Source organism: Mugil cephalus, chromosome 16 (assembly GCF_022458985.1).
Source record: "Mugil cephalus isolate CIBA_MC_2020 chromosome 16, CIBA_Mcephalus_1.1, whole genome shotgun sequence".
Classification (NCBI taxonomy): Eukaryota; Metazoa; Chordata; class Actinopteri; order Mugiliformes; family Mugilidae; genus Mugil; species Mugil cephalus.
In genome coordinates this window covers 6646220-6658529 of record NC_061785.1, presented here as the reverse complement: position 1 = coordinate 6658529, position 12310 = coordinate 6646220, and the positions used below count along the sequence as shown (strand labels likewise).

Genomic DNA, 12310 nt, shown 5'->3' with positions numbered 1-12310 from the left:
GGACCATTTGTCCCATTGGTGCAAACACGTCCGACGCAACTAAAAATGCATCAAGGTAACATTTCTACTTAATACGTCTCACTTCCATTATAGCACCACTGCAAGGTGGTTGTTTAAACGAGACATGTGAAGCCGCGCCGCCATATTTGAGGCAATCAATGGGAAACACTGCTTCCTGATGGCCATCTGCCTACCTTTCTTCTACATTTCTTAACCGTTAAAGCGCCCCACGGTCTCAGAATGTGGCATCATGTTGTGCAACGCAAAAACATGAAAAAAACTGTCACGCTAAGAACAGGAGCATTGTTTAGATGCACACAATTGCAATGGTTCTGAGTGGGAACTGAAAACCCGTAGGACCCAAAGGGGTCCGCTACTAATTCTGTTAAACCTGAATAATTAATTTGGTGGATATTATACATAATGTTATATGCTATGCTTCGCTGTCTTAAGGTCGTTGTGTGTGGTAGGACATCTGTTTTTTTTTTTTTTTTTGTTGTTTTTTGTTGCTAATTTGCGTCTTTGGTCAGTGGAATAACTCATTCGTCTCGTGTGCCTCTGCACTTCAACCATTTCTACCTTTTATCCAAAGTACATGCGTCACTGTTTCCATTAAACCTGCTTTTTAACAGGTAAACAGTTTTGTATACTCCTTGGACGTGTGCTTATTCTACCCTTTAAATCATGAGTCAGCCACTTCTGCTGTGTTTTGATTTAGAGTAGCAGCTGAACATCCCCACCGCCTTATCACTGAGTTTTACATCTGGAAAAAGTAGTTCAGTTTGTGTAGCCACAGTTTGTTCAACTTTTTGTTAGTTGTATTTAACTACAGGGCCTTAATAGATGTTATAAAAACTTTACTGAAACTAACCAATACTGTGGAATATATTAGGAGGCCAGGTCAACACCTTGTCCGGTCCTTCGTGTTTTTTTTTTTGAGTTGCTCCTAAACCATTCGTGTGTGTCTATGTCAGGCTGCATCCTGCCGGCGATGGCTTCTATCATCAAGGAGCATCATTGCTATTGGGTGTTGGTGTCTGGTCTGGTCTAGGTGGGTGCTACATGTCTAAGTAACATCCACATGAATGAATGCCAGGTCCAAAAGTTTCCGAGCAGAACACTGAATTATCACGAGATGATCAACGTTATTCTCCCGTCAGTGGTCTTAATGTTGCGGCTGATCGTGTAGTATTGTAGTATTACACTAATTCCATCATTGTCGCTACAGAGCCATATTATGCGCACCACTCAGTTTTCTCTTTTCTTTACAAAAACATCGGGTTTTTTTCACATAAAAACATCACTTCTGGTCTTTTAATGTGAAAATTCATGTGGAAGTTTAACATTCATAAAAAAAGGCAGTGGAACATCATTCCTGCTGTTTTCACATGAGGATTTTTGTGAGAAGGAGCGAACGGTTGCAGAGTTTGGCTGGCACTGAGGTGATTTCTTGACCCCATACTGTAACTGATGACACCTCAGAAGGTCCTAGCACTTCATCAATAATTACTTTCTTTAGCCTTGGCCCCTTTCTCTCTGCTACTTACATTTTCACCCCTCATAAATTCGCCGTATGTATTTGACATGAGGGGAGATGAGAACAGTATGTGGGTATATGGCATGAATCTTCAAGCAGAAACACGCTGAGAACATTACACTCTGCTATGATGTCAAATGCATGCAAAATTCACCTGCTTCCAGCTGCACGTGGGATTTGTTTAAGTTTAATATAAAGATTAAAAGTTTATTAGTCTGGAATCCGACCCTGTGTGATTGACACTCGATCCCTTGGAGGTCCAAAGATGTCGGCATTACAGCAAATCAAATCGCTTCTTACAGGCGTGCTGCAAGTGTGCGTAAGATTTCATATTTATTTGAAGGAGTCCGGCTACGTGAGGGGAGGCGGTTGCCGCGGCAACCATTCCCCTCGGCGTTGGGGTCAGGATTAGGCGTCGTCTTAAAGAGATCCTCATTGTGATGGATTTCTGAGCCCATGAGAGATGTTAGCCGCACTCATGACAGCCAGTAGTCACGTGGACATTCAGACGTCTTGGAATCTGGTTTTATCCTGTCTCTAGAAAACCGTACTGGAACAAACACCGTTTGGGGAGAAGTGACAGTATCGCCACCACCGCGATCTGTTTACTGGCCCAGTTGCAGCTGAATCTGGCGGTAGCCCAACCAATGTGACCTCGCTAACCCCGAGGCGCAATCAACAGCCGATCACCAGTGACCGTGGCCCGATCGTTAATGACAAACCGCAGCGCCCGAGGCGGCTGTTGGGGGGTCACCGCCGTCACTTGTCGTGCTTTTGAAGCCGCGGTTACACAACCCGTCAGCTCAGCGGAGCGGAGTACAGTCTGTCCTGCATCCTACATTGGCTCTACGTATGTTTGTGTGCGTGGACTAATTTGATGTCTACAGCCACGAGAAAGCAGGAGCACAGTGTTCCCAGTCATGCAGGGCAGAAGCTTGGACAGGCTGATGTGTTTGGCCCTTTTTTGCTTCAAACTGAATTGAATGCCTGCAGAGAGGAGCTCTGCGTTGTTGCTCGGTGGGCTTTAAAAATGCTGATGGATTGGTAACAATGCAGCAGCTCAGATTTGGGGCTTTAAAAGTCAAGTGAGGATGCTTTAAAAAATAATCAATATGAATGACATAAATTTTCACAGATGGTAAAGGCATTCTCCGTAAGAACTCTGAATATTAGCATCTGGGAGCTCACAGTGTGGCCGCTAGCATTTGCACTTTTCCGCATTAGCCACGCCCACTTCATATATGCATGGACGCGTTGACTGCTGCCACCTATTGGAGCGATGTGCCTAGAGGGCGGCCATCTTGGTTCAGTTCTGATCACTCCTGCATGGTTTACTTCTTAAATCTTAAAAATGTGAGAAAAGCACAGTCAGTGCGGCATCTACGTATATCTGTCTATGCTGGACACGACACAAGAAAAAAGTTGTGCCCGGTTGACATGTCGAGACCAAGCTGCGAGAATAGCCTTTAGCAAGAGGGTTGGAACTGGCCACATTTATTCTGCGTGTGTGGTTTAACTTCTAGATGTGTTTTTGTGTTGAGTAAAACAAGATAACACAATCAGAGAAGACCTCAGCTCAGCTTAATTTAGGCCTCTTATTATTTATTTATTTATTTTTTTTTTTAACATTTATTGGACAGTTTTCTATCTTTTTCCCTTGTTTACTGTCTTCTTTAGTTGCCTTTCCCCTTAAGGGGGCATCAGTTATGAGCTGGCCCATGCCTGTGTAGCCTTAAGATGAGCTAGTGTGTCCACCTGCCTCTTCATGCATGGTTTGTTGCGATGGAGCAGGAACTTCTTGACCTCCTCACCTCCCTGCTTCTCTGTGCCTGGCTCCATATTCTTCTGTTGTGAATTAAGCATTCCATACTACACCGCATGAATCAATACCACACTTTTTAGCATGTGCATGCTTTCAATGCAGGTTGTTTTGTGCAAATAACTTACAAAAGTCATGTCATGTTGCTCCCAGAGTGTTATGGGAGCCATCCTATCTGTTGCAGGCTTTACGTGTGAGATTGTTTTCATGCTCCAGAATGAATTTAGAGATCAAATTCTTCATCAAACGCCTTAACGTGACTAAAATATTTCATGGTGCCGCATATATTCAAAAGGTTGCAACTAAATGGTGCCACATCGTGTTGCACGCTGGAAAAATATTGTCCCTAGTGTCATTAGGCTGCGGTGGCCGTGTTCGAGATCAGAGCAGAAACATCAGAGGGGTTATTGGAACTGAAATCCGTGTTTGCTAATCCAAGAACGCGGGCCTTTACACAATGGCGGGACTTGTGTACAGTGCATACCACAGATGCCTGCAGGAGAGGTACCCTATCAGTCACTCCAGCTGTTTTGATGTGTGGCACAGAGGCCTGCCTGTCCCCCCCCACCCCACCATCTGCACCGGCCTGGTATGTGCAGCCTTTGAGATAGCCGACTGTGGGAAAAACCTGCGTCTCCTCGCTGCCTGCCCCCCCCCCCTTGACGCCCCCGCTGCTTCAGCCACCTAATGAGTATTGGCGTTTTTGATCTCTTCAATACAGCATGAAAGACATCTCCCCGGCAGTTCTGTCACTCGCAGGGCTTGTCGCGGCATGACGACGACTTCAAGGATACCTCATAAACGGAATGCGACGGAGAGAACACGATGTGGGCATTTACCCCTAAAACAGATATGTTTTAAATTGCTTTTGACTTTGGTCTGCAGTTGCATTGATTTCCATGTACATTTGTACAGTATTTAGCTATTATTTCAACACAGAAGCAGCCTGAGAAGCTTTAGGACTGTCGACTTGATGGCTTGTTGCTCCCAGGCATACACGGGTGCACAGAGTTTAATATCGAATTGATGAGGAAAAGATGTTATATTAAACAGACCTGGTAGAAATATTGACACACCAGTGTGTGTGTGTGATGCAGTCTGAACCAGTTTGACAAATTAAGTCCATCACACGTGCAGTCATCCCTAGAGCTGCCTGAACTTCAATAATCCGTTGCTTATCTTATTGACGACCAAGCATCCTCGTTCTGTTAGCATGTGCTCAGTCACCTTAATGCTCACGGCTGCACCCCCCCCAGACGCATGCGTTGGGCACGTTTAACACAACTAACGTCACAAATCCGTCGAAATCCATTTATGCTTGTGCGCCGGTGTGTCTGTATTGTTTTATATTTATGCCACGAAAACACTAGGCGTGCAAGCTTAACCTTTTATTGGAGCCCAGGATCATGGCTGATTGGTTACCAAGCGGCTCCAAATGGCACCTGGTGCTATCCTTTTTAATTGTCTATAGTATTACATGCCACATTTGAAAATTGGACTAGGTAAGACTTTGCTGTGGTCCGATTGTGTTTTCCAATCCACACCGCCAACAAAACTACAGTCATTTTGAAGGCAAATATTATTGGGGAAAAAGAAAATAGGCGGACATAAAATCCTTCTTTTTATTCTTATTATTCAGTGCCAGTAGCACTTAAACAGATTCTGAGTGTTGGTGAGAAAAATTCAAAGTGTTAAACTTTAAAAAGAGACCAAAACCTCAAGAACAGCTTTAAATTTACTTTGGTTATGCCTTTTTTTATGCGTTTTATGCAGAAATGACACAAAGGGGTGCTGCTTTAACACTGCAAAATGGTCCCAAATGTGGGATAAATTAAATGATCATCTTTGTCTTATTTTAAATGTTACTAGACGTCAAAGCCACCATTTGTTCCTCAAGTGTAACTGCTGGTGGTTCATTCTCCAACTCTTCTTCTCTTCTTGTGTTACCGTGAAGAAACTAGTCCATTTTGTCGTAAACAAATGCGAGTGCTAATTTGTGATCCCGATCTTATACTTAAACTTAGACAGACTTTAATGATCCACAAGGGAACCTGCTTGGTTCATAGTAGCTTAATTGTTGCAAGAAACAAAAACAGCTGTGTTCCTTTTTTGTCTTGTGAGACGGTAAGCTAACTTTCCCACACTTTACTAACCTATCAGCTCAAGTAATCTTTGTCGAAGTATGTTTTTTTTTTTTTTTTAGTGGTTGCTGTATGATAAAGTGCTCCACTTGAAATGGATAACTAACTGGAAATCAGTTGTCAGAACGAATCCGAAAATCATTTTCTGCACCATAATCACTGTGGAAATATGTAGGATGTAATGTATTTACCTCACTGGAATAACAACTGTGTTTGGAATATAGTAAACATATAAATGGGCTAAGGAAAAGAGACTTTTTTTTTTTTCTTTTCTTTTTTTTTTAGTGGTGGGAAAAAAATTTGACCATGTTTCCGAAATCCATTGTGATGTAACAGCTGTGAATCCAGTCTGACACCGGGCAGATTTTTTGGAGAGGATGCCTTAGCTCTGACTCTGCAGTGGTTGCACGCAGCCACTTTCCATCTTGGTCGCTCAACATCCTCTTTCGAGCCTCTTTGACGTGACTTGTCTGAGTGCCTAATTTTTCACACGTATTTTAATTAGACAGCCGAGGCACTGAGGAGTGGATGAGTCAGGTTAATGTGCTTAAGAAAATATCCAGTTTCTTGTGGGACTCATATCCGCTGACTAATGGTTCCGCTGCACCAAGTCATTTGTTCCCATCGCAAATCTTGTACAGCAAGGGAGACTAACAGAGACACATAAAAGATGAAAAAGGATGCACTGAAAGACATGACAATAGACGACTTCCGTGCAGCAAAAGAAGCTTTAGAACCAAGTAAAAGGTTTTTAAGTTTGAGCCTGCGTCGACTGTACAAAACCAGAGTTTACCGTTACATGAAACCCATTGTAAGGTTTGATTTTGCATGGTCAGCGAGTAGATAATCCAGACCACACTCTGCGGCGCCTGTGTTTACTTCTGCCCAAAGCTGGCCAGCAGGGCTATAATCATTGCGAGTGAATCCCGATACTATTATTCCTGCTCATTGTTCCAGTATGTATTGCTCAGCATTTAACCTGACAGCAAGTATCTCAAGCGCCACTTACAGGATTGCCTCAGAATAAAACCACAGTCATGTTCTTCGGCTTCAGAGTATCCTCCCACGAATCGTGCCCTGATTTACCCCCGATGTTTAAGCTGTTCTTCGCTCTTCTCTCCAAAAATTTACAGGCTCCTTGACCGCATGAGGAGAAGAGGGAAAGCTTGAATTGGCAAACAGTTTTAGACATTACCGCCACTGACTCATTCCCTGAACGTCTTTGAGGGTCTTACAGGCCTGTCTCGATTCCAAGCTGAGGGTATATAAAATGCAAGAAATGGCTCTTGTTTCCAAAGGGGCTGACGGAAAAATCATGGATCAATAGTAATAAGTAAATCTGATGCAATCTTTTTAACGGGATTTGGGTCGTTTGGCAAGTTCTTTTCAAAAGATACACATTGCGTTGAAGCTTCTCCTGCAGTGTAAACTTGGCAAGCTGTGGCACTTCTAATGGGGTATTCAATCTTTAAAAGTTTTTTTTTTTTTTCTTAAAGTCCGCCAGGTTTGTTTGTACGTGTTTGTGTTGTTTGCCTTTATGGCCAGATGTTTCTGGTTGTCCGTGGTGTTTCCCATCAATCCTCCGCTGTTTGACAGCCACAGTGGACCGTGAGTCAGCGTGACCCCACCGCTTTACGCTAAACCCTCCGGAGGGAAGTCTCTCCATCTTCCTTTGTGTCCTCATCCGTAGAGTAATGACTCAGAGGCCGAGAGACAGAAGAACACACTGTTTCCATGGTGTTGTTCCAAGGCTGTTCCATCACTGTACCTAAGTATAACTGTGAGCTAGTTGGTACTTGGAGTCCACTAAACAATGATTCATTAATGTCTTGCCCGGATCCAATGCTCTTCTACGTGTTAATTCGCCGGATCACTCACTACCGCGGCAGGAAGCTAACAAGCAGACGTGCTATAAGCTTTTCTACATCATTCGGAAATATTTTTCTCTTCGCTTTACCTAAACAAGTACGCAGTTCTTAAATGCCTCTAATCTGAGGAATCACGATGAACCACGTTGCAATTTTGTGTGGACTAATAATACAAGAATTTAAAGGTCCCATATGAACCCCCTTTTTAACATGTTCATCAAATTCCAGCTCAAAATACCCCACGAATAGTTCATTCTACCACGGCTTTTATAACATTTGTTACAGTCCTGTGCTAAACAGGCTGTTTTGGCGCCTGTAGTTGTGAATGCAAACGAGCTTCTTCTGCTGCTCGAGTTTCTTTCCAGTCAAGGACAATGCCTTTTCTGTTGAAAACATTTGAGAAAAATGAGACAGGAGAACAAATACAGCTTGTAACCAAATGGCGGGAGTTAAACCGTTTATATATAAGCTAGTCGAAGATGAGCAGAATTCACCTGATTGGTTGACTCAGGGGTGGGAAAAATATCGATATGGAAATATATTGCTACTGTATATTTTTTCCTCTGATATAATAGCAATTTTAAAAGAAAAAATCATGTTTTGCGCCGACCGCGAACGACTTCTGCACCTCCACCACCATGTTTTCTGCTAAGTGCAATAAACTGGAACTGAATCATTTGGATTAATATTGTAGTTTTGACTCAATTTGTCCAGTGTATTATCACTGTCATCTGCAACATGTATTTTAAGTTGCATTTAAGATTTCTCAGTGAACTATGTAGAATATTACAATATCATAATATCGCAATAATGTATCGTGATACGTATTGTATCGTGAAGTCCTTGCCAACACCCATGATTGAGGTTGAGGTTATGGAAAGAAATAAGTGAATGGCCTTTTCATGTATTTCAGTGTCTGCAGCCACAACGTTAAAATCCTTAAATAATATTCAACATCTTGTGACAATACAATATTCTGCTGGAAAAATTTTGGACCTGACATTCGTGTGGATGTAACTTAGACCTAGACCAGACCAGGCACCCCCCACCCCATAGCAATGAACTTAGGAAGGTGGTCATAATGTTATGCCTGATTGGTGTGTCCCCTTTAATAATCATGATAATATTGTTCTTTGAAAGGTGCACTAAACCTTGAGTTTTGTACTTTTAAAAAGTCGCATTGATTATTTAAAGGATTGTAAATGAAAATCGGAACCTGATTCCTCCTCTTATCTTTCATGTCCAGCATCCTGAGCGCTGCTTCCTACATTTCCCACAATGCAGCTCCTTTCACAGCAGCTTTCATTACACCCTTGCTGCCCAATGAAGGTCCTGTCTTTCAAACTTCAGGCAAACCTCTAAGTCATGTACCTAAAGTCTCGGCTCTGAAGACGAGAAGATCCGATGACATCCCTAGAACATAATCAGTTACCATCAGTTCATCTGCCTCCAAAGTTTGGATGTGATTCAGTTGTTTGCACAAACTAAATACCACTTTTCATGCTTCTGAGCTGCCGACAACTGTGCCGATGATGTGTTGCTGAGGAATGTCTTGAGAAAATGTCTTCACATTCAGCAACACAAACATTCAGTTGGACTCGATGGTGAACGGGTTATAATTTGGTCACTGACCTCACGGAGCTTGTTTCTGGCCACAAGTCAAGAATCCATACTCTAAATTTTCACATGGAGGAGGCTCAAGGGCCCACTTCACTGTGACATAATGTCCTGCAGAACCGTTGTTATCACAGAACTCTTCAAAGCCTCCACTGCATATATGAGCTCGGCCAAACATGGGTGCAAACTGCATCTCGCCGCAAAGTTGCAGCTTGTAAGTGAACTTTTTATTTCAGTGACGGTTCACTCACGGGCCATTTTTACATTGCGGTGTCGACACTTTTTACTGAAGTGAAGGATCCGAATTCTACTTCTGCCACTTCCTGTTGTTTCCAAACCCGCAGTAGATGACTATTGTTCCCGACAGCTGCACATGTCGGGAAACCGTGCGATAGCTCGGCGCTGCTCTGCAAAAAGTGCCCGTCGGAGCGTTTGTGTGGCCTGTCTGGCTACGTTGCCTGTTCATTAACAATTTTGTGTGTTTCTGTGGTAGGTGGCTGCCAGAGCTGGAGTTTATGACATCCTCAACCAGCTGGGCTTCTCCGAGTTTGAGAACCCGAGGGACACGCCACTGGCCAGACTGCGCTGCCGCTGGCAACGGCAGAACATTCAGTCACTTCCTTTCCGGGGGGAGTTCATCTGAGAGAGGATCGCTGTGAATGCACCACAACAGTACTGTGCTTTTCCCAATAAAAGACAGCCACAGTAACACCTTGTAACGCCTTCTATATTTTACCCCTGTATCATGTATATCACCTTCTCCTTCGTCTGTTGTGTTTTTTTTCTGGCATTGTTAACATTTTGTAGCTGTTTAAATTTAGTTTCCTCAAAATGTTGCTCCCGTATGAGGCATTTGCATTTTTCATTAACGTTGGACATAGGATTTTCTCATTTGTGCACATTACGTCTGACTTTTTTCTAATTTTCTCACTTGCCTTTTAAAACGTGGAAGAAGATGCGAGATAATTGTTGTGGAGGAGAGAATCGGACTCCACTTTAACCTCCGCGGTCGGCTAAAAGGTTTTGGCTGCGCGCTGTGACCGTTTGTGACCTGATGTTTTGCTTTCAGTCCTGACCTTTTATTTGCTTCATACGTTGGGACGTTTTCTTTTCTTTTTTTTTTTTTTTGTACATACGAAAGCTGTTTTTATTTAATTGAACTCACCAGAGGGGCGTTTTGCACGAGATGTTTCTTTTTTTCGCTTAAAGTAAAACACCAGTAACGTGTCCTCTCTGTTGTACCTGTTGTTCGTTTTTTTTTTGTTTGTTTTTTTTAACATTTAATTACATGTGTCATGATACAGGTACTAACATGTCAGGAATTTGTATGTTAGTCTTTAGTTTGGAGCTGTTTGTGTCTTTGCATGAAAAAGGTAACGTGTGGCGAAGCTGCAATGTCTTGCAACTCTTCCACTTCTGCAGAAATACACGCGCGTATCACCACAAGTGTCAGATTTAGCCTCGAGCTACGGACCTCAAGCAGATATGAGGAAGTCGTCCGTCTCAAGTAAACAGACCTTGATGTGTTGGATCGGGGTGGTTTCCCTTTTTTTTTATTATCAGTGCAGAATTGCAGGCTGTTAAATTTATGGTTGGAAACAGTCAGGCCTGCACACACTTGGTGTAAAGACAAAGAGGAGGATTAAATACACCCTGACAAAGTTGGTGGCATCAGCGTGAAGAAACAACAATAAAAACAATAAGTGATAATTTTATCGTCATCCAAACGGGACAATGGTTAGTTCACTGTTTCCGCTGAATGCCTGAAAGTTACTTTGCAGAATAACTTTTGCTGTATAGTATTTCTTTTTTTTTATTATTATTATTGTTTCGGAGTTTCTCTCTCATTTGCTAATATTTGTTTAGCTGCGACTCAAAAGTGTTCTTTAACGATAAATCCTGCCTTAAAACCAGTAAAATAAGCCAGACAAAATTTTTTAAAAAATGAACAAATCCTCCAGACGTCCTTCGTTTCTATCTGTTCCTTTGTCTCTGTGCTCCAAAAAATGTGTACATGTACATGTGCAGGTTTTAATAACACCCTTATGTCTTGGCTATGCTCTTAATTTAATGTTTTTTGTTGTTTTTTTTTTAACAGCCACTCCTTTTAGAGGACATGTATTATCTTTTATTCACTGTACGTGCCATCGTTTTGTTTTGGAGGATGAAATAAATAATTCAAATAAATAAACCACCTCGTCTGCTTTTGATATTATTTTTATTTATTTTTTTATTGTTATCACGAGGAGAAAAATAAAACTGATCCATCTGGATTTGGACTTGGTGTGGGGGGGGGGACATTTTCTGACCGCCGCTCTCCTTTGTTTTATTGAAGTTTCCGATTCTGCGATGGAGCCAAGCGATTGTCTCTTCCCTCCTCGGCTTCCTCCCCCTCCCACCGTCCCACCACCCCTTATCACAGCATCATCTTTTGCGCCAGATACGCACCGCTAAGAACCCTCTCGTATATCCGCGCGGCCTCTCTTCTCTTTGCCTTGTGTCGGTGCCAGCCGCAGGGAGCAGAGCCGGTTATTATGAGCAACGAGCAGCATACATTTACACAAAACAGATGATTCATTGTTGGGCTGAAATCTTAACATATTCCAAACACGGTAATAAAGAGCTTATAGGAAGATCAAAAGACTAATCTGGGTTGCCTTTTGATGTGGACAGGTAAGGTCTTAATTAAAAAAAAAAAAAAAAAAAGAAGAAGAAGAAAGAAATATGGTCATTCTCTCAAGAATGGAGGACTGTGTGAGGATTAAAAGCCGCCGGCCGGCACATCAGTGAAGCTCACTTGGCTTCGCTGGCCTTCTTTGAAAGGCTGATATCCCAGATCGCTTCCCGTCTTGTAAGTGCATAGCAGGCTTATCTGTGGGAGTACGGAAGTTGTTGGGATTTTATCACACCACAGCCTATCCCGGATTATTGTAAATGGAAACCGAGCGGTCCAGATTGAAACGCGTCCTTCATAGTTTGGTTTCCCTTTTGTGACTTTATGAACTCTTTATTTATCCCCTTGTTGTTAGAGGGTTTGCGAGGGGGGAGGGCTCAGGCAGAGTTCGCTTTTTACAGCGTGCGCCGTGAATCTCTTCCTCACAAACAAGAGACAAATCGGTTAAAACAACACGCGGATATGGAGAAGGCCTATTCGGTTGCGGCATGTGGCCAGCTTGACTCCGGGTCAAGATAAGCCCAGGACACGAGGACCGTGCTTGGATGATATAGCGGCCCCCCTCGCCTTTGAAATCCCTTCCAAACTCATTGAGATACTCCCCAATGTGAAACTCAAGCTAGTGGTTCTGGAGGATTGAGAGATTACGGCGGA

At 42.8% G+C, this 12310-nt stretch overlaps 1 protein-coding gene across 5 annotated transcripts in view; it reads left to right on the top strand.

Annotated features, from left to right (window-relative positions):
* pald1a (phosphatase domain containing paladin 1a) overlaps positions 1 to 11176 on the top strand; it is a 54158-nt gene extending 42982 nt beyond the window's left edge. For all 5 annotated transcript variants that reach the window (XM_047609151.1, XM_047609149.1, XM_047609150.1 and 2 more), the window contains exon 20: positions 9476 to 11176. In XM_047609151.1, coding sequence (XP_047465107.1) covers positions 9476 to 9625 — 150 coding nt within the window. In that variant the 3' untranslated portion in view covers positions 9626 to 11176. The remainder of the gene's footprint in view (positions 1 to 9475) is intronic.
* Positions 11177 to 12310: the final 1134 nt, after the last annotated feature.